The 19,225-nt window shown below is 47.8% G+C and overlaps 1 protein-coding gene across 1 annotated transcript in view; it reads left to right on the forward strand.

The window, feature by feature from the left end:
- The window catches only part of WDR7 (WD repeat domain 7), a 129,371-nt gene that overhangs the window by 88,671 nt on the left and 21,475 nt on the right, over positions 1–19,225 (forward strand). The window contains exons 23-26 of the mRNA XM_082496973.1: positions 5,569–5,686; positions 6,624–6,773; positions 7,439–7,521; positions 12,783–12,882. Of these exons, the coding sequence (XP_082353099.1) occupies positions 5,569–5,686; positions 6,624–6,773; positions 7,439–7,521; positions 12,783–12,882 (451 nt within the window). The remainder of the gene's footprint in view (positions 1–5,568; positions 5,687–6,623; positions 6,774–7,438; positions 7,522–12,782; positions 12,883–19,225) is intronic.

A 19,225-nucleotide genomic window follows, 5' to 3' on the forward strand; every position in this document is an offset into this window, starting at 1 on the left:
GTTTTAATTTACTCAGGATTTAAAGACTGAATGGTTACTGTGTGTTGGGTGGTGTTAGCGGATAACTACGTATGAACGGGATTAATATTGTTATTTGTCTGAACTTCAGTTATTTCCTGTAGTGTGACAAAAGAAACCAAAACGTTTTGCCTTCGCAGAGCCCTATTGTATGGAAATACGGACTTGGAGAAGGCAGGCGAACGCGGTGCTTCAGAAAGTCATTTCCATCCTGCGATTACACCCGTAGCTGTCATAAAGATTAGTATGGCGCTCTGTCCGCAGAGCACTGAATAAATGAATGTATCAGCATGTAGCCTTGAGGAGCCCGATGCAATTTTCATCATGATAAATTGCATAATAAGCGAGAAAGTGTTTGCTTATTAATCCATAACAAGGTTTAGATTGAAAATGGCCTGTTACATTCATGACAGATCCAGTACCGACTGCAGACAGCCGAAGATGGAAAGAAACAGAGCAGCAATGTGTGCAGGGGGTTAAGTGTGCATCTCGCCCTCCCGGTGCCCTGCTGCGCTGCCCCTTTTTGTGCCTGATTTACCGTGTACACAATAACAGCGCACAGCTGCCTGGCTTCTCTCCCTGATGTTAAGAACGTTTTATGAAAGAGCTTTTATGTCAAGCTTCTGCTTTAAAAAAAGAAAAAAAAATCACTTCGCATTTATTGACACCCCCCCAAAAAAAAAATAGCAATGTTTTTCTTTTTTCCCTTCTGAATCGAATAAATATCGGAGCTGTTATCCAAAACTCTGGTATTTATAACCCCTCCGCTCTCCCGGTTCATCCCGGTCCCCAAAGGTTACCCTGCGCTAGCCTGCCACGCCGAATGAAACCGCTTAGTTGTGAGCATTAAGAGTATTTTCCTAGCCTTTATTAGGCTTTGATTTCTTGGCACAGGTGACAGTAGGGACCACTGCTGTCCGCTATTTTTGCTCTTTGAATTACAAGCTCCAGTTTGATAGCGATTATGATATAATGTACCCAAATTAGCAAATTGCATTCTAATTGATCCATATGTTTATATATATGTGTGTGTACTAAAATAATTAGGCTAAATCTCTTTAGTTTTGATTGTGTTTAGTAGAAAACTTCACTATACTTTTACATTCTTACCGATTCCATCCGCGGAGCCGTAGGATATATAGCAGGGCCACCCCTCGCTTGCAAGTACAGTGGGATGTTTTCAGACCGTTGCCTAAACAGTTGCTGAAGTGGAGGTGTGTAAAGGAGAACTGTGAGCTGTGTACTTGTTCCTAAAGGGGATGCGGCATGCTGCAGCCGCAGAACGTGTCCGTGTCGCTTCTGGTTTAGACCTTTGATGGCCGGAGCCAAGCCGCAGCAGGGGAGGGGAGCGCTCCCTCGGCACCCGCAGCCTCGGGGGAAGAGGGGTACCAGGCTCGCCGGCCCCGGGCTGCGGAGGCAGTTTGGTCCCTCCCGTTGGTGCAGCCGTGGCTTCGAGGCTGCGCGTACCAACAGGAGTGGGGTGGAGGTCTGTTGATGGAGAGGTTTGTGTTAAGTGTGACGGGATAAACCCATCTTCCCTCTTTCCCTCCCTCTGACCTCAGAGCATCCATGTGCCGTCCCCGACCAGAGGGGAGAGAAGGGGCTGTGAAGGCCCATGGTGTGGAGCAGCGCCTTGCCCTGAAAGGCGAGATGGCCCCGTCTCCGCCGCCTTCCGCACATCCCGGTGCCGTCACGGCCTTGGTGGGGTCCCTCTCGCAGCTCCCTGCGACCAGCTGGGCCAGTGCCTCCTTCCCTCTTCGAGTCCACTTAGCAAGGAGCCACTAACCTCAATCATTATCTTCTATGCTGAAATTTCCCATTCTTAGTCCCGCAAAGTTTTCATCTGGCATTGCTTTATGGAAGTCAAGAAACGTAGCGACCTGATTGCTACACTTTCTGTTCATTGTCATCGAAACCTTCTCCATCTGCCTTTTTCCGAGGTTTCTGCTTTTTTTCAAGAATCATCTTCCTTATCTTTGTAGGTAGTGGAGTACATAAACATTACTCTGAAGTTGTGATAACTTGTGCTAAACATAGAAGCAAGTTATCTATTAAAAAAGTCTATATTTCATTGAAAACATTATTCAAATAGCATATTAGTTGCCCGAAGACTCAAGATGTTCAGATTACTGGCGTGGGGGAGGCTGGATTTGGGACAAGGGAGCGCGTGGTTCCCTGATGAAGCAGGGTAGCGGCTGCTGGGAATCGGCCTTCCAGAAATGAGCTGAAAGGCACAAATCAAAAGCACTGATACAGCAACAAATCCAAGGGGTTTACCGTCATTTGCAGGCAGCCTGGCGTCTCTGGCGTTACAGGCGTGCGTTACAGCACACGCCGCATCCATTTGGTCTGTGCGGTGCGTACAGAAACAACTCCTCTCGTCTCCGCTTGCGGTGCAGCGGGGCAGGATGAGGACGGGAGGGACAAGGGCTGCTGCCGACTCGCGCTGGGCCCACCGAACTCCTACACCTCGTCGGGACGAGAGCAGAAGCCTGGGTGTGGACGGTTCCCTCCGCACGTTCGCTTTGCGTCCGCCTCGGGTTTGTTGTGGCCCTGGTGCAGCGTGCCCACCCCGTCCTGTCCCGCGGGGCCGACCCCTGAGCGGGGGGGCACAGGCTGTCCCAAGCGCCCTGGGAGGAGAAGGACTGCTGGCAGGAGCACAGAGCCTTTTTCTCTAAAAAAAGTCCTGGGGGTTTGATGGCTTTCGGGGGATAATGAGCTCCTCGAAGGCCTGACTTTGACACCTCCTCCTCCCTGACCATCGCCTTTGTCGGTGACATCCAGACAGGAATTTTTAAGTTATATTCAAATATGGTTTTACGAGCACAAGGCCAATGGGGACATCTGTATTGTTGCAGAGGCTTTATTGGTTCTCAAATTCAGTGGTCTCAATGCATACAATGTTGGTGAGGAATGGGAAAGAAAATTATAATACCTTCAGTATTTCTGTGAATTCGGGTCTGTGAAACGGTGATCGATCCATACCTCATCTTGTTGTTGCTCTGGAAAAATAGTTAATTTGGCAGAGAATGCTTTAACCACCCTGAAGTTCTTTGTTGCAAAGCATTCAGGTTGTGAGCTTTCACGTTGTTAAATCAGATATTGCATCTAGAATTCTTTTTAAAGACATTTAAAAAAGAAATCAAGAGAGGGTGTTGTCCTTTAGAGACACCCCCCCCTCTCAAAAACTAGAAAAATTAAAGAAATAAGGAATGTAAGCGTTCAGTTACCGCATGCTACCTAAATCCTCTACAAAGTCATAAATAGACTTTGGGATAAGCCAGTTGGGTTTGTAAACTCTGTTCCTCTCTGTCAAGAAACTTCAGTAGAAGAGCGCCGGGGAGGAGGAGCCGGTTCAAACGGTGCCCGAGAGGAGATCCTCCCTCGCGCTGCGCGTGGGGAAGTGCCACCTCACGCTCATTCTCTCTCACTCGCACTTGTGCATGTGGTCTCTTGTTGAAGTGCTGGGGGGAAAACCCCACCTTTTGTGCTTTCCATCCTGACTCTCAAAATGTGGATTTCCTCCCGTCTCGCCTCCAAATAACGGCCTTGTAAAGTCTGGGGTAGGAAATGGCAGAATCACTTCTCTTGGAGATGAATAATTTTCCTGGTTTAGCCCCAAAGAAGAGAAGCTCTCAAATGTTAATGTCACAAGGTGAATAGACAGATTAAGCCAAATACTTTTGGAGTCTGAACCAGCGAACCCATGCTTTTGCTTGCCGTTTTGAGTCCTGCGGGGTTGGACTTCCATGGGCTTTGTGGCACGGCGTGATGGCAACACGGACGCTGTCTGCTCAGGGGGGCTCCCTCTGTGCGCCTCTGAAACCGCGACTGCCGCCTCTGCTCGTATGCAGAAAAGCACTTCATTTCTCAGAGAGAGAGTACACCTATATATGTTTCTTACAGGTTAATAACTTTAGTGTTACTTAATCTCTTGGTAAAATAGCAAAGAGAAAGGACAGCTGAGGAGGGGTTTCGGTGGGTTCTCAAACATCATCGTTCTTGACTTAGCAAAATCCCTGAGGAATTGCAGCATATTCAAATGGTGGAGTGATAGCAGGAATGAGCAAAAGAAGCTATCTTGCTTTTGTTTTGTCTTTTCTTTATTTAAAAACAAAACAAACAAACAAAAAAAACAAACAAACAAAAAAAAAACCCGCAGGCAATTTCTAGGGCTCCTGCTTGGTAGAAGTGTGGTCACAGAAGCAGGATTGCTCAGACCGCGCGTTATGGGAATAGCGCGTTATGGGAATAGCGCGTTATGGGAATAGCGCGTTATGGGAATAGCGCGTTATGGGAATAGCGCGTTATGGGAATAGCGCGTTATGGGAATAGCGCGTTATGGGAATAGCGGCAAAATGCCCTCTCCGGGGCGACCTGCGAGCCTGCCGGGCACGGGAACCGCGCTTACGTGTGCCCTGCCACTGCGCGGTCTTCCCTAGTGTGTCCCCCTCACTGCCTCAGTGCCTTTCCATCCTGTGGAATTCTCTACTCTTGCGTTGAGGCACGGGTCAGGCAGAGCTTTACGTATCAGCTTGGTTTAATAAAGACAGGAGGTCGTTACCTGGAGAGGTACCTGTGCCCCCGGGCTGGGAACGCTTCGGGTGGCCCCTGGGCGGGAGCAGGAAGGGTTTGCGGAACTGCTGGGTGATGTACCGCTAGCCTGGCAAAGCGGGGCTCTGCTGGGGCATATACAACAGCGGCAGTTAAAATAGTACAGTTTTAAGAAAGGATGCTTTCAGACAAAACTTAGTCTGTGTGTTGTCTTTGTCAGGTAGATGTGCTCTCAGGTACCAAATTCCAGATTTTATTTTTTGCTTAATGTACTTACTGGGTACTCCACTACCTCATTGTTTCTTGCATTTGTCTTGTCAGAGCAAAACAAAAGCATCGTGTATGGAGAATGTAGATGCCAGTTAATCCCTTACTGTTACTCAAAGAATTGCAGTTAAACCCTCAGTGTTAGAAATGCTGAAGAGCTTTGGAATAGCGCGGTAATTAGAAAGCATAAGGTACGGGGCGGGCTGTCATCTCGTCGTGCTGCTGCAGCTGACTCGGGCAGTAACGAAAATCAAAACAAATAGATGTGGTGGGTTTAATTCTTCAAGAAGCTTCTTGCTTTTCTCTGCTATAACCAGTGCTTAGCTGAATTAAGGAGAATTACTATGAACAGGGTATTTTTCAGCCTGCGTTTAGAACGTTGCAAAAGAACAAACCATAAATTCTTGGGCAGACGTTCTGTGTTTGCCTCATCCTCCGTTGGGTGATATGTATTCAGCACATACAGATAATTTGTTAACAAGGCCTTTTTAACACTTTGGACAGATGCGCGTACTGTTTTCAATCTTCATGGTTAATTATTCGATTTTGTATTTGATGATAGAACACCCTGAGTCCTAATCACTGCTCATTGTTGGGAGTCCATTATATTCTAACTGTTTGAGTGCTCCCGTTGACCTTGAACTGACATTATAAGCTGTTTCTAATCTTTTCACTCTATATTTCTAATGCTCCTTTTCTTTCTCCTCTCTTTGTCTGGTGCCCATTTAGCATCACAATGGGGCTGCCCCTGAGCCCGGCCGCCGACTCTGCCCGCTCGGCGCGGCACGCGCTCTCCCTCATCGCCACCGCCAGACCACCCGCCTTCATCACCACCATCGCCAAGGAGGTGAGCAGGGCCCGGCCCCGCCGGCTTCTCCTCCGAGCTTGGGGGCTCCAGGCTCACCAGCACTAGAGGATCGAATGTGCCTCCCTCCCCAAAAGGGGAAACGGCGAGTGTTGATATCTGCATGCCTGCGGGTATCCGAATCACCCGTCATGTACGACCGGAGCGATATTTCACTGAGTGCGATGAGTTGTGTTGGCCTTCAGTTGTTTCCCGGTTTTCTAAACTTCCAGTAGCGGTGTGTAAAATCCTGCTTTTTTTACACGACGTAGGCGTGAGCCCATTCAGTATGAATTTCGACGGAGCGGAGAGGTAGCCGCGGGGTGCGGAGGGCGAGGAGGAAGGGGCAGTGCAGAGAGGTCGGTGAGGGCTGGGCAGGGCCTGCCTGCAAGCCAGCCCCGCTACGGCCGGCAGCTTTGGCTGAGCTCGAGCCATACGGCAGCTTTGGCTGAGCTCGAGCCATACGGCAGCTTTGGCTGAGCTCGAGCCATACGGCAGCTTTGGCTGAGCTCGAGCCATACGGCAGCTTTGGCTGAGCTCGAGCCATAGGGTGGCCCATGTTCAGTGGCTGGCCAAAAAAGCCTCTTATGAAAGCTGTCTAACGCCAAAAGATAGATGTTCAAGTATGTGAAAATCACAGAATCGCTTAGGTAGGAAGGGACCGACCCAGGCATTTGCTTATCTTGCCCTTTAGTCTTACGAGACTAAGAATTACTTAAAACAGGTAAGCCCTTGTTTAAAAACTACATGAAGGATAACCATTAGTGGCTCTACTGATTATGAGTAGCTGAGTGCTGGAAATCACCCCTGGGTCTCAAAGGAAAGCCAGACATTCTGCCTAGTATGGGCTTTCTTAATGGAACACGTGCATCGAAGTGTAGGCACAGATGGAGAATATTTAGAAGTCGGCATTTCCGCGTGTAACCCTGCTCTTTGGTAGGTGCACAGACACACTGCCCTCGCAGCCAACACGCAGTCTCAGCAGAATATTCACACCACCACTCTTGCCCGGGCGAAAGGAGAGATCTTGAGGGTCATTGAGATACTTATTGAGAAGATGCCTACGGACGTTGTGGACCTTCTGGTGGAGGTAAGGCTGTTCTGCCCTATCTGCTGTGGGTTCCATGCGAGAGGGAATAATGTGTTGGCCTGGAGTGGAATCGTAGATTTTTTTTCTTCATGGACCATAAACCTTTTTGTGTGGGAGGAGGGTTTGTTTTATACCACCCAGCTAATAATTTGAACCTTAAAAGGTTAAATTGCATTAAATTGCATGGTTGGGGGAAAAAAACCAAGCAAGGGGATTTGCTGGAGGTACGGTGTGTTTGTAGCACTGATACTTGGACGCACTGGGGGACCACATGGGGTTTTTATCTGTCGCATTTGTTGGTGCTGATGAATATTGTTGAAGAATGGGACGGATGACAGAACGGATTTGTAACTTTGATACTGATGGCCAGAGGCCTTTTGCAAACCAGAGCTGTTTCTAGAGCTCAAATAGCTTATGTTTGCCAGTGGTTTGCTGTTTTCTAACTGTTTACGGGTACTCTGAATGGTTCCAGTTGTCAGTACCATTGCTCTCGTAAACTCTATTATATGCAAGACAGTCCTTGTTTGTTTCATCCCCATTGAATTTTAAAGTTAGATATCAAAAACGCAGTCAGGCACGGAAATTCTCTGGTTTTGCATGTTAGAACTTTTATCATGAAACATAAAATACGGTGTGTCAAATGATTTTTAACTTTTGTTTCCAAGGTTATGGACATCATCATGTATTGCCTCGAAGGATCTTTAGTTAAGAAGAAGGGTCTTCAGGAATGCTTTCCAGCCATCTGCAGGTGAGCTCTTCCTCTGAGAATACGGTGAAGAAAATCGTAGGGTCACCAGTAGGATATATTTCTTTAAGAGTGGAACAGTCTTTTATGTGATGTTTGCCCCTTAAAATAGCAACCGTGAAGAGTGTTTTTAGCTCATCCATAAGCTTTTGTAGACTTTTAGGTCTCTGCCACATCTGACAGAGATGTGGACTGGAAAAGAAAAGCATTAACAACTCCCTGAAGTTTGGGTATTTGAAAAGCCAAAAAAGAAGGAAATGCTGTGTAATCTCATGAAAAACTCTGTCCTGCTCCCCCTCCGTATCTCCTACCTGCTCCCCTGGAACAGCCACACAAGCTGAGCAGCTTCTTTCAAAGGATTTATCAATATCTTTGCTGTCACAATAATGGGAGCCGTGTACTTGAGTCACAGGTTAGATTCCAACGCGCACAACCTACCCGAGTCAATTAGTTGCCACCATTAAAGCGACTGGGGAAAAAGGCAGATGGTGACAGCAGGAAACAAGGATGCGGTTTGGGGGACGTGGTGGTGTTCCCAGACATGCCATGCAAGGGGCTTGCATTGCAGTGGCTTGCAAAAGGGCCTCGTGGCCAGCTGCTGCCCATCGGTACGCTCAGCCCGAGCCATGAGCAGCCAGGATGAGGTCCCAGTGAGGCTCCCGGTGTGCCGAGGAGCCAGGGCTTGTCAAAGCAGGAGCACTTCACTGGCGTTTCAAGATCTCTGGTCAGCACCACAGTCCTTCAGCAAAGCACGCTCTCACACCGGGAGTTGAGCCAAATAGCAAATAAACCTTTTATTCAGAGAAAGCCCAAGGCTGCCTCTGTTTTGTTCTCCGAAACGTGCTCTGATGGAGAGCGCAGCTGGCAGTAGGGCATGGTTAGCAGAGGAGACATCTCCTGACCGGGCACTTCCAGGTCCTTCTGAGCTGTTTGCACAGGTGTGCAGCAGCGCCATCCCATGGGAATGGTTAGCAAAACGGAGATGATAAGGAATGGAAAGTACCAAATGCCTTCCTGGAATAGAGCCTTGCTTTGTCTGCCCTTTGCCTGTCGCCCAGGCGTCCTCCACGGCAGCCGGTTGGGCTCCAGAGTTGTCGTCGTAGGCAGCCTTCAGCGGGAGGTCAGCGGCGTCAGTCGGCTTGGGCTTGGGCTTGGGCTAGTTCTGCTTTCTACTTCACTCTTAAAATGCGACTTTTACATTGTACAATGTGATTTATAAAACAAGAACATTTACAGTATCTTTAGACTATGATAAATATCCCAGTTATACTCTTAAACTGGTACAACCAATAAATTATAATAATCATCTGTCGACCATTACATTTTAATTTAATAATCTATTAAAATATTGAATAGTTTCAAGAAAAGAACAATTATCGTCTTGACAGGTAGGATACTGCTAGAGGTAATCTTCCTTCTTCCTGGTACTTTAAAAGGCTTACCTTAAAATATAAATGCAAGGGTAAGTGGGAATTAGGGTAAAAAATCTCACTACTCCTGTTGTAGTTTTATAGTGCTACGTTATCTTAAGATTTTGTTAAATTACTAGTAATATTTCCTATTCTACATAGTTATAGCCATTGTAAAAATGATACAGCACCCCACTGATGGGATCATTCAGCCCAGTGGAAATTTTCCATCAGGTTTTAGCAAATGGCTGAGTCTCTGGAGAGATTCCAAGTGGGAGCACTTGGACAGAATCCTGTCGTTAATTCTTTCAGTATCGCAGCGCTCATTCCGCTGTGCTGCGTTCCGCGCACCCCTGTGGTGGCGGAACCAGCCAGGTGTCTCGGTGCTCGGGGTGCAGGCTCTTCCTCCTCGGGGGCGTTACAGAAGGACCGTACTCACGGCTATCATGGCAAACGGCTGTCGGCGCCTCTGCCCTCTCTCGGAAGCGCCGTTCCCGTTTCAGCCGAACATTAAACCCAGGGCTGGGAGCAGCGGTGTGCTGGGTTAAAGTACCTGATTATCATTCCTCTCGGGTTTTCGGGTTTCTTTTTACTGCTGTACAAATGTAGCAGTCATGCCGCTAATTGCTGTGAGCGTGACCCAATCCTGATGGGTGGCGCTGAGGCAAATCCATCGTGGTGGGTATTTTGAATATCGTATCTTACAGCGTGTGATTTTGGTGTCTATTTGTTTTTCCCATAAGTGTTATTGTTTATAGAGGATCGTAATACCTTTTGGCATGCTCTGTGCAAGCCCATTTCTTATCAAAGTAAGCCCTGAAGTACAATGCAGTGAATATGAAATATTTCTGAGTTCCTTTAAAATTGCGAAGGATAATACTGAAAGCAGCAAAATTCTGTGTGACCTGAGCATTTTCCACATTCAGCAGTTGCGTCACAGCCGAGTGGTCCCTGATGGGCTCTGCTCGCTCAGGTCGTGCATTTCGGTCAGGCTGCTGAGTTAAAGCGGTCCGTGCAACGGTATAGTCTCACGCGGGAGGAGAGGTTAAATTTAAAATACCAAGTGATTTTTATGTGGTTTTTAAACAGCTGGTGGGCCTTCGCCGAGCCTCCTTCCGTGGGGAGGATCAGGGGGCGCCAGCGAGAGCGGGCACACGGGGGGTTCTCCGCAGGGCAGGAGCGGGGCAGCGCGCGGAGCCGCGGCTCCATTCGCATCCCGACTGTGGATATGGACGCACCGACTTGCAGAACCAAATTCATAGCGTAGTCTAAATATATGCTGGCGCATCATTCTCTGCTGAACTCTACCACGCAGGCGTTTAGGCAGGGGTGCAAAGGATTAAAATATTTCAATCTGCGCGTAGTTGTAGCAATGCTAAGCTAACTAAAAGATAAAGAATGAGGCTAAAGAGCTGACAACAGAGTGTCAGTTTAAGGAGTAATCTTTTTTAGGAAATCAAGCTCCAAAACATCCATTTCCTTAAAGCTTTTTTTTTTTTCCCCAAACCCTCTGTTGTTATGTAGTCTGATGGATTCTTCTTTTCGAAGGAAAATACTGACTCAGCGCTCTGTCTAAATGGGCATTTAAATGCCGTAAGGAGAGAAATGCTGTTTGCTTACATATAATAGCGTGTGATCCTCTCTTTCGAAATCTATTGGAGGAGACAAGTGGACTGTGCCCATTCGGTAGTGTAACACAATTAATGGGGATATAAAACATTTTATATAGAAACTTTCCGTTGTAGTCCATTTTACTTGTAATGATCAAGCGGTGTGGCTGGTTTTGTAAGTTTACGTATAAATCCTGCGTTTGCTGCTTATATAAAATAGGCTTAAAAATAGCCCCCTCCCTGTTCACCCGAGGCAGTGCTTTCATTGTGCAGGTGTTTGCGGTTTGACATGAAATGGGGAAACACGTGAATGCTCTCTCATCGCGGTCCCGTGCCACCCTCCCCCGTGTGCCGGGCTCTGGGCCCCGCGGGTACCCGTTTGCCCACAGCATTATCCCTTTTCTCTTCTCTTCTTTTTGCTCATGACCAGCTCCCGCCTCTCCTGCTCCCTAGCTGTTTATCAACGGCCTTTGATTTTTTTTTTTTCCCTAAGCGCTTCTTTTTTGTCTTCTTAATAATAAATGAGACACTATTACTATTATTCAATAATAAATAAATAAGTTGTGTGGCCTCCACTCACCAAAGGGATATGAAAAGCAAATTGATGGCTGCAAAAGAGAGCAACAGGGATGGTAGGTGGCCTGGAAAAATTTCCATAGCTCTAGGAAAGGGAGCGTTAAAAAGCTGGCCATCATCCTGCTTGCACGCTTTGGGACGGGAGGGCTCCGAGCTGGCACGGCGCGCGGCAGTGGGGGGTGGCACGTTGATGGCTTGTGGGCTTTCATGAAGGTCTTTGCGATAGTGGTTGGCTGGGTCAGGCGGAGTAAGAGTTAGATCGGGAAAGAATTGGCGTAGCCTAAGCGGGTTTTGTCTTTGTCTCGTCCTCTGGAGTGGGAGTTGCCAGCAGAGCCGTCGGGTCTTTCACGCTCGGCGCCTTGCCTGGGGTCTTGCTTGAAGTCATCCGCGTCCCTCTGCTGCAGCACCTTCTCCTGCGCCGGCGCGGCGGGCGAGCACAGTCCCGGGCACCCGGCTGGCTGCTGGGGGCGGGGAAGGGCACGGGAAGGTATCGAAGGGCAAGTGAGGATAGTTCATGGAAGGGATGCGAGAGAGCGAAAGTGAAAGCAGGGAGGGATGGTGGGCACGGCAGACGTCCCTGGGGACGGATGGTCAGGGGTGCAGAAGTGCGTCTGAGCTACTTAGTCGTGCCCTTTCTCCTGCACAACAACTAGCGATTTTCTTTCCTTTTTTTTTTTTCCCCCCTTTTTTCCCGTAACGCAGTGTTTCCTGCTGTTTCCCTTCCCGCCTGCCAGCCTGCACTGCGCAACCCAGCGCATCTGCCTGCCTGCCTGCGAGCAGTTGCTATGGCACTCTGGGAATGCCGGAGAGCACCGACATAGATCATTGGGAGATTTGTTGGTTGAAGCCATAAATATGGTCAGCAACGTATTTTTATAGACTGATTCTAGAAATCTCTGGCAGGCGTTGTTATAGTCAAATTCAACTGTAAAATTAAAATGCAATCGGAAACGCAGTCAGCATTTTTTCACACATCTGCTCTCCCTTTTAGAAGAAAGGCACAATATTCCCAGAGGTTTGAATTTGAAATAAGGATTTTGACTCTCTTGTGTTTCAAGGTGTAGAAATTCTTTGAATTTTGCAGTTGTTTGAATTCGGATCAATGCCTGACTGTTAAGGACTATTGCATGCTTCTCTGTTCCTTTTCACCTGAAGGACGTTGTTAGATTAGAGAGCGTGTGATAAATTTTCCTTTTTTTTCCCTAACGCCAAACAGCAATTTATGAGTTTGCATACTTTTCCCTGTGCTGTCTCTCATTCCTTCTCATTTGATTTGCAAGGAGAAGTGCTTTGAAATCATTCAGGGTGTTAAGATTGTCTTGTTTAACCGTTTGACGTCCGGCATTATTGTGTGTTCTGCTGTAAACAAGATGTGCACGTGGACATTCACGGCCCTGGCCATTGTCACAGAGATTGTTCCCAAACTCAGTGGAAGTGTTCGACGTTGTAATAGAAATAAATAAATCTGATCTGATTCTGCAGTAATGTATCAAACATCAGTTGGCTTTGTTTGCTGAATGCCGAGTATGAAAACTGGCAGCTGATGGATTTTTAAATCAAATCTCTGTTCTAGCACTAATGTTAATTACCCAATGGCATTGCAAATTAATTTTAACATCATGCAGGCAGGTCAGATCTCACCTGTTACTTGTTGTAATGTTCAATTCAGGTTCTACATGGTCAGCTATTACGAGCGGAGTCACAGAATAGCAGTGGGAGCTCGCCATGGTTCAGTGGCCCTCTACGACATCCGGACCGGGAAATGTCAGGTAAATAAATCATTGTGACTTCCTCCCCATAAAGTGTGGAAGTTATTGAAAGGAAAGAGCAGCGAGCTCTGCATCGGTTGACATGCTGAGCTGCTGGAACATTATGGATAATGCTGAGGGGATCAATAGTTTAATGAAGGACTCAAAGTATATAGAGCCCTCCTGTCTTCATCCACGGGAACTGAATGGGGGCCACAGATGGGTTAATAATGGAAGCCTAAAGTTAGGTGATACCCCTGCTCTGAAACAGATGAAAAATCTGAGTTTTAAAAGTTAGGGTTTATAGCAGTGTATCTGCTTATCTACTATAGAAGTCACAGACAAAATCCCCTGAGGTGGGGATTTTTCCCTAAAACTCCTCTCTAAATAATGCCCTTATGCTGATGTTTGAGGTATTTACACTTTGCTGATGTTAAATGAGATACGTATTTTCTTACCAGTGACCTAGGAGAGGATATACTTACAGGTAATGTTGAAACAAGTTCTTGGATTTAAAAATGTTTAAATGACAAAGTATTTGCCTTATCTTATCAGAAAAGTTCACTGGTAATGTTCTTTGTTATTCCTTGTACTGTGTGATCAGCTATTAGTTCTCATTGAATTTCAATAGTCTTTATGTAAAGCTTGGATAAAATACCCGTAGTTTGAATCTGCCTTATTCCATTGTGTGTGTATGTAAATATATTTTTTGGTTTTGTTGTTTCTGAAAGCTGTTATCTTTAGTCCTTACAAAATGTGCATAGATTTCTTCCTGCTTGATCTGCAGTGTCACTCGGTGCTTTGTGGGCAGAACCACACGCTTAGGTATACATGGCTGGTTCATTGTCTCTTCTGAAATTCTGGCATTTATTTCCCAAATCTAGTAACTGACAAGACTGTGTGTTCGGGTAATTGTTGTTTAGACAGCCGTCCTACGGAAGCAAAGCTGGCCAGGGTTATTGTATAAATAGCTATATAATGTTGGCAAATAGGAAATGCGGACTGCTCTAACTTGTTTTAGCTTAAGTCGTTTGGATCACGATTTATTAACCATAAAATGGGTCCACAAGAGCTGCTGTATATGGCTCTATCCGATGCCACTGAGCATCTTTGCCGTCCTAGCCAAGATGAGCGCCGTGCTGCAGAGCTGTGCGTATCCCTCTTTCCAAATACATCTCCCCGATGGTCCGTGCGAGGAGCCTGCGTGGGTTGCAGGACTTTTCCCCACCTACTCAGCAGCCAGTAGAACATCTCCCGCTGGAGAGGCCCTGACCGCAGCCCCAGTAGCTAATTCCTGACGCTGTTGGAGAGGGAGAGGTGAAGAGCACAGCTGTATGCTTCCTTACATCTGTTTTCAGAGCGCAAGGAGAGTTGTGACTAACCCCATCCTTCCCTCTGCTGCGCTCTGGGGAGACCCCCCCCACAGCGCTGCCTCCAGCCCTGGAGCCCCCAACAGCAGAAGGCCATGGAGCTGTTGGAGCGGGGCCAGAGGAGGCCCCGGAGCTGCTGGGAGGGCTGGAGCCCCTCTGCTGGGAGGACAGGCTGGGAGAGGTGGGGCGGTCAGCCTGGAGAAGAGAAGGCTCCGGGGAGGGCTCAGATCCCCTTCCAGTGCCTAAAGGGGCTCCAGGAGAGCTGGGGAGGGACTTTTTCCAAGGGCATGGAGTGATAGAGGTGATTTGGGCATGTCTGGCCTTGCCGAGTGAGTTCCAGGTGGCTCTGGAACGTGTCTTCTTGCACAACCTGGTGATCCGCAGCGGTTCTGCGAGGCCCAGAGGTGCTGGTAGGCAAGACAGCGAAGGGTGTTCCAGCTCCCGTGCCGCTAGGGCTAATCCCTCCCTCTGGCTTGGCTTGCCCTTGGTTTGGCAGGCATGCGAAAATACCCCATTTTTCTCTTCTGTACTTTTTCGTTTGGTTCTTTTGAAAGGGATTCCGTGTAATGCCCACCGGCGGTTGGAAGGGGGTTGTGCATGGCTGACGTTCGCCAGACTCCCCTCCGGAGCGCTCCTCCGCGGCAGGCGGAGCCTGGGGCTGCCCCAGCTGACGCCAGACCCCGCCAGTGAATTGGCCGACTGATTCGCTCGGTTAATTTGATGTCTTGGTGGATAGTCACACTTGTTTTCTTACTCTCTTAACAAGCTTCCCCATAGATCGTGGAAAGCGGAGATGGGGGTGACTGAAGGGACTTTCAGGATAATTAGGCAGGGTCCTTTGTAGATTTTATTATTATTCATGAGAGAAAAATTTGATGAGTGCCATATATATGATTATTAGGGGGCAACGCCATCTATTGGATACAGGTTTCTCGTTCCAATCTGATCTCTTTCAAGTTATTCCTCACAGTTGCAGATTTCGGGCTGCTCAGAAGACGCGGAGTAACTTCAGGATTGTGTAGGTGAAAAAGTTCTGAAATTGGAAAAAAGCTCAAATTTTTAATCTGCCTTTTTTACAAAAGCTAAAGCCTTTCAAAATGTTTATCAAAGTATTTTAATTGCCTTGGTACATTTAAATCGAGCGTTCCTGAGGACGCTTGCCCGGGGGTGGCCGTGACCTGGAGCGAGAGCGGGCTGAGCGGTGGCCGGCGCCGGAGCCCTCGGCCAGTTTCACTCCTGCTCTCCTCTTGGGACCTTTCTGCTTTCCGCACTAATCGCCGCTTCATTTGTGCCTAGAAAAATGCTTGTCTAACGCAGACGCAGTGCTGTGCTCGCTCTCTTTCTTTCTGTTTCTAATGTTTCTTGGACAATGTTACCAGAAACACGCTATCAAAAAATTGCTGGGTCGTTCACTATTTAAAAAAAAAAATTATTCTTTGAATCTTTTCCTGAAGCCATAAACATAATTTTGCATTTAGTAAATATGTTAGTGTTTTGACAGTAAAAGTTTGAACTACATATGAAAGTTTCATGAATTGCCCCATCACAACTTGCGTGTAAGCCGGTTTTAATCCCAGAATCCCAAACTGGTGAGGGCTGGAAGGGCCCTCTGGAGCCCCCCCAGTGCCACCCCCCGCCAGAGCAGGGGCACCTCCAGCAGTGGCACAGGACACCTCCAGGCGGGTTTGGAATGGCTCCAGAGGGGGAGACTCCCCCCCTCTCTGGGCAGCTGTGCCAGTGCTCTGCCGCCCGCACAGGAGAGAAGTCCCTCCTCAGGTTGAGATGGAACTGCCCATGGTCACGTTTGTGCCCGTTCCCTCTTGTCCTGTCACTGGGCACCACTGAAAAAAGCCTGTTCCCATCCCCCCGGCACCCGCCCTTTGGGGATTTAGAAGCGTTGATGAGATCGCCCCTCGGTCTTCTCTTCTCCAGACTAAAAAGCACCACGGCCCTCAGCCTTTCCTCAGCAGAAAGATGCTCCGGTCCCCTCATCATCTTTGTCGCCCTTTGCTGGACCCTCTCCAGCAGTTCCCTGTCCTTCTTGACCCGGGGAGTCCAGAACTGGACACAATATTCCAGATGTGGCCTCACCACATCTGGAGGCCTCCCTCAACCTGTTGACGGCGCTCTTCTTGATGCAAGCTGAAGAACGCAAGCTCGGGTGAGCTGAGGGAGCCTTGTTTGCAGGGGGGTGTCCGATCCATGTCCCGTGACGGTGGGAGCAGGACCCGGGGCAGGCGGGCTGGTGGCCCTGGGGCTAGCCCACTGTTCCTGCAAGGCCTGCGGCTGGCTCGGTGCGGGGAGTCCCTCGCCCGTGTCCCTCACCTTGTGCCGAGATCTTTGCTCCCAAGGCCCGTGGGCGCTGCGTGGGGCCGGAGCAGGCGGGCAGCGGGGTCAGAGCCATGACGAGGTGCCACCCCGCTGCGCCGGACCCGCCTCGCCCTGGGGACGCCTGGAGAAAATAGCAGAAATCCTCATAAAAGGAAGAGATTTCTTTGTTTGCGGCTGCTTTTGATTTGGGGATGTTTGCGTTGAATAATTCATGAAAATATAATCTGGTAACTTACCGCCGTGCATACTGACATAGTTATGGTGATGGAAGTAAAGCTTAAAATGTTGGGGTTTCGTGTCTCGCTGCCCTGCTAAAAAAAATAATCCCTTTTAAATTCGGTTGATGGCAAGATCTGAGCAGCGTGGGGCTTTGTGTTGCTGAAATTGTGTCACAGATTGAACATAGATCATCGTTTGTAGAGGATTTTGTAGTAATTATCAGCAGTGGAGCAAAGTGCTGGCCTAAATACGCACTCCGAATGTGGTTACCTTATTTTTACGCTACAGGTGAAATAGGGCGCTAATGAGCAGAGTTTTATCATCTGCTTGAAGACAAAAGGAAAAAGGGAGGCATTTTAACTGTAATAATAGGGAACACAACCATTTTGTATGTTTGGGGTTTTTTTTCTTCCAGCACGTTTTTATTTTGTTTCAAAGGAAGGTGGTTGTAGGTACCCAGTGAGAAATTGCACCTAATGATTAATCGAGTGATGGATGTCAAGGATCACCTTTTTTAACAAATAATAAATCAACGTTTATATACGATAGGTGTTTTCCAGTAAAGTCTACAATATTAGTATCACTTATTTAACAAGGTGTCAATTATTAATACTACCGGTAAAACGTTGCCTCAAAGCCAAAGTTATCTGCGTTTCAGTATTTTGCTTTTGGTGTGCGTTGTTGCTGTTGTACAGATGTGCCTATTAACCTGGGAGTTCTTCCCAATATTTTTAAAAGCTAGTTTATTGATTATAATATTTAAAATTCTAAAACTGTTCTGCTCTAATCTTACTTTCAAGCAAATGTCTTATTTCAGGGGTTTTTGGATTTTTAGTTTGTTTTTAAAACATTAAATCGGAATGAAAACTGCAGCCCTTTCGTATTACATCATGAGAATCCCAAATATGTATCTTCTTTTTTTTTTTTACCTGAATTTTTTTACTATAATTCAACCTAGAGATCAGGTTCTTTCTCTTTTTCTCTTTTCTATTAAATTATTTATTAAATATTTTCCAAGCGTTGCTGGCTATTCCCAGTGCCCAGCGTCCGGCAGCAGCGGAGCTGGAATTCATCTGGGTTCCCGGGCGCTTTCCCGCGGCGGCAGCGGTGCGCGGTGGGGAGCGGGGCCGGGCAGCCTCCGTCCTTCCCATGGCGCTATTGATTTGCCCTTCAGCTGTTTGCAGCGCGCAGAACCCAGGGCCTTGTTGTTGATTATCTGCACAATGTCTCGGGGAAGAGTATTGACCCATTGCCGCGCACTGCCTATGGCTCTTGATTTTTCACACCGTCTCCATGACGCTCACAATAAAACATACTCTCTTACTGCCGCGCGGCTCCGGAAGCCGCCGATCCGCCCCTGGAAGAGCTGCCGCCGTGCTGGAGAGCGTTTTGTTCGAGGGGACGCGGCGCTGGAGCGGGCTGGGGGCGTGCGGGCGCGGGGCAGGGGCTCGGGTGGTCGGGCTGCGGTACCGCGGGTGGGCGGGAAGGCTCAGGCGAGGCTCCGGCGGCACGGCCGGGGGAGCGTTTGAACCATCAAAAGAATTCGTGAGGGCTTCAAGCGGAAAAAAGCAAAAACCCAAAAAAAAAAAAAAATCCCCAACAAAAAAAAAAAACAAACAAACAAAACAAACCAACAAAAAAAAAAAAACCCAAACCAAAATAGCTGTTATGAAAAATGAGATGATATAAAATGTCAAGATCGATTTAAAACTTTAAATGCTTTGATAATAAGTTCCAAAATAATTATGACAAACAAATATCAAACAGCTGCTTTGGTTTTAGCTAGTTAAGTTACCACCTTCTCTCAAATTCTTTAAATTAGAATTTGCTGTTAAATAGCCGTGTCTTGGAGGAGATGATGGGGAGGAGGGCTTTCCAATAGGGTCGTCTTTTACACTGACATTATTTTACCCGGTGCTTTAGATTATTACTATGAACTGCCGCTTTGGGGGGGATTTCTTTGTTCTTTCCATAAATAGAACTGTTCTGCAATAAGCAATCTTCTAGGATTCAGCAGCACTAGGAACTCTGTTCTGAAGCTTAAATTCGAACTCCTTAAAATACTGCCTACACTCTGGCGGACTTTCATACAATATTTGCTGTTGAATCCCTTTAGCGTTCTCTGCTGCTGGAGGAGTAGTGGGTTTGTGACCAGGATATTTTCAAACCCTTCGAGAGCGCGGTACGCCGAGCGAGACGCTGGGAGGTAAAGGCCGCGCTGGAGGGTTTCCCGCCCGGCGGCGTGTGGAGCAGCGCGCCCAGGGATGCTGAGCCCCCTCCGCACCTGGGCAGGACCCACCTTCCCCGCAGGGGCAGATTTTTTTTTTTCTCTTTTTTAATCGCGCCTGGTGCCACATCCATCAGGGTGACACCGGCGGTCTCCAGAGCGACATTTGGCAGTTCAGCGTGTATTCATCACAGGTGATGTCTCTCTCAGGAAAGCA

This window comes from Vanellus vanellus (assembly GCF_965231255.1).
Source record: "Vanellus vanellus genome assembly, chromosome: Z".
NCBI classification, from domain to species: domain Eukaryota; kingdom Metazoa; phylum Chordata; class Aves; order Charadriiformes; family Charadriidae; genus Vanellus; species Vanellus vanellus.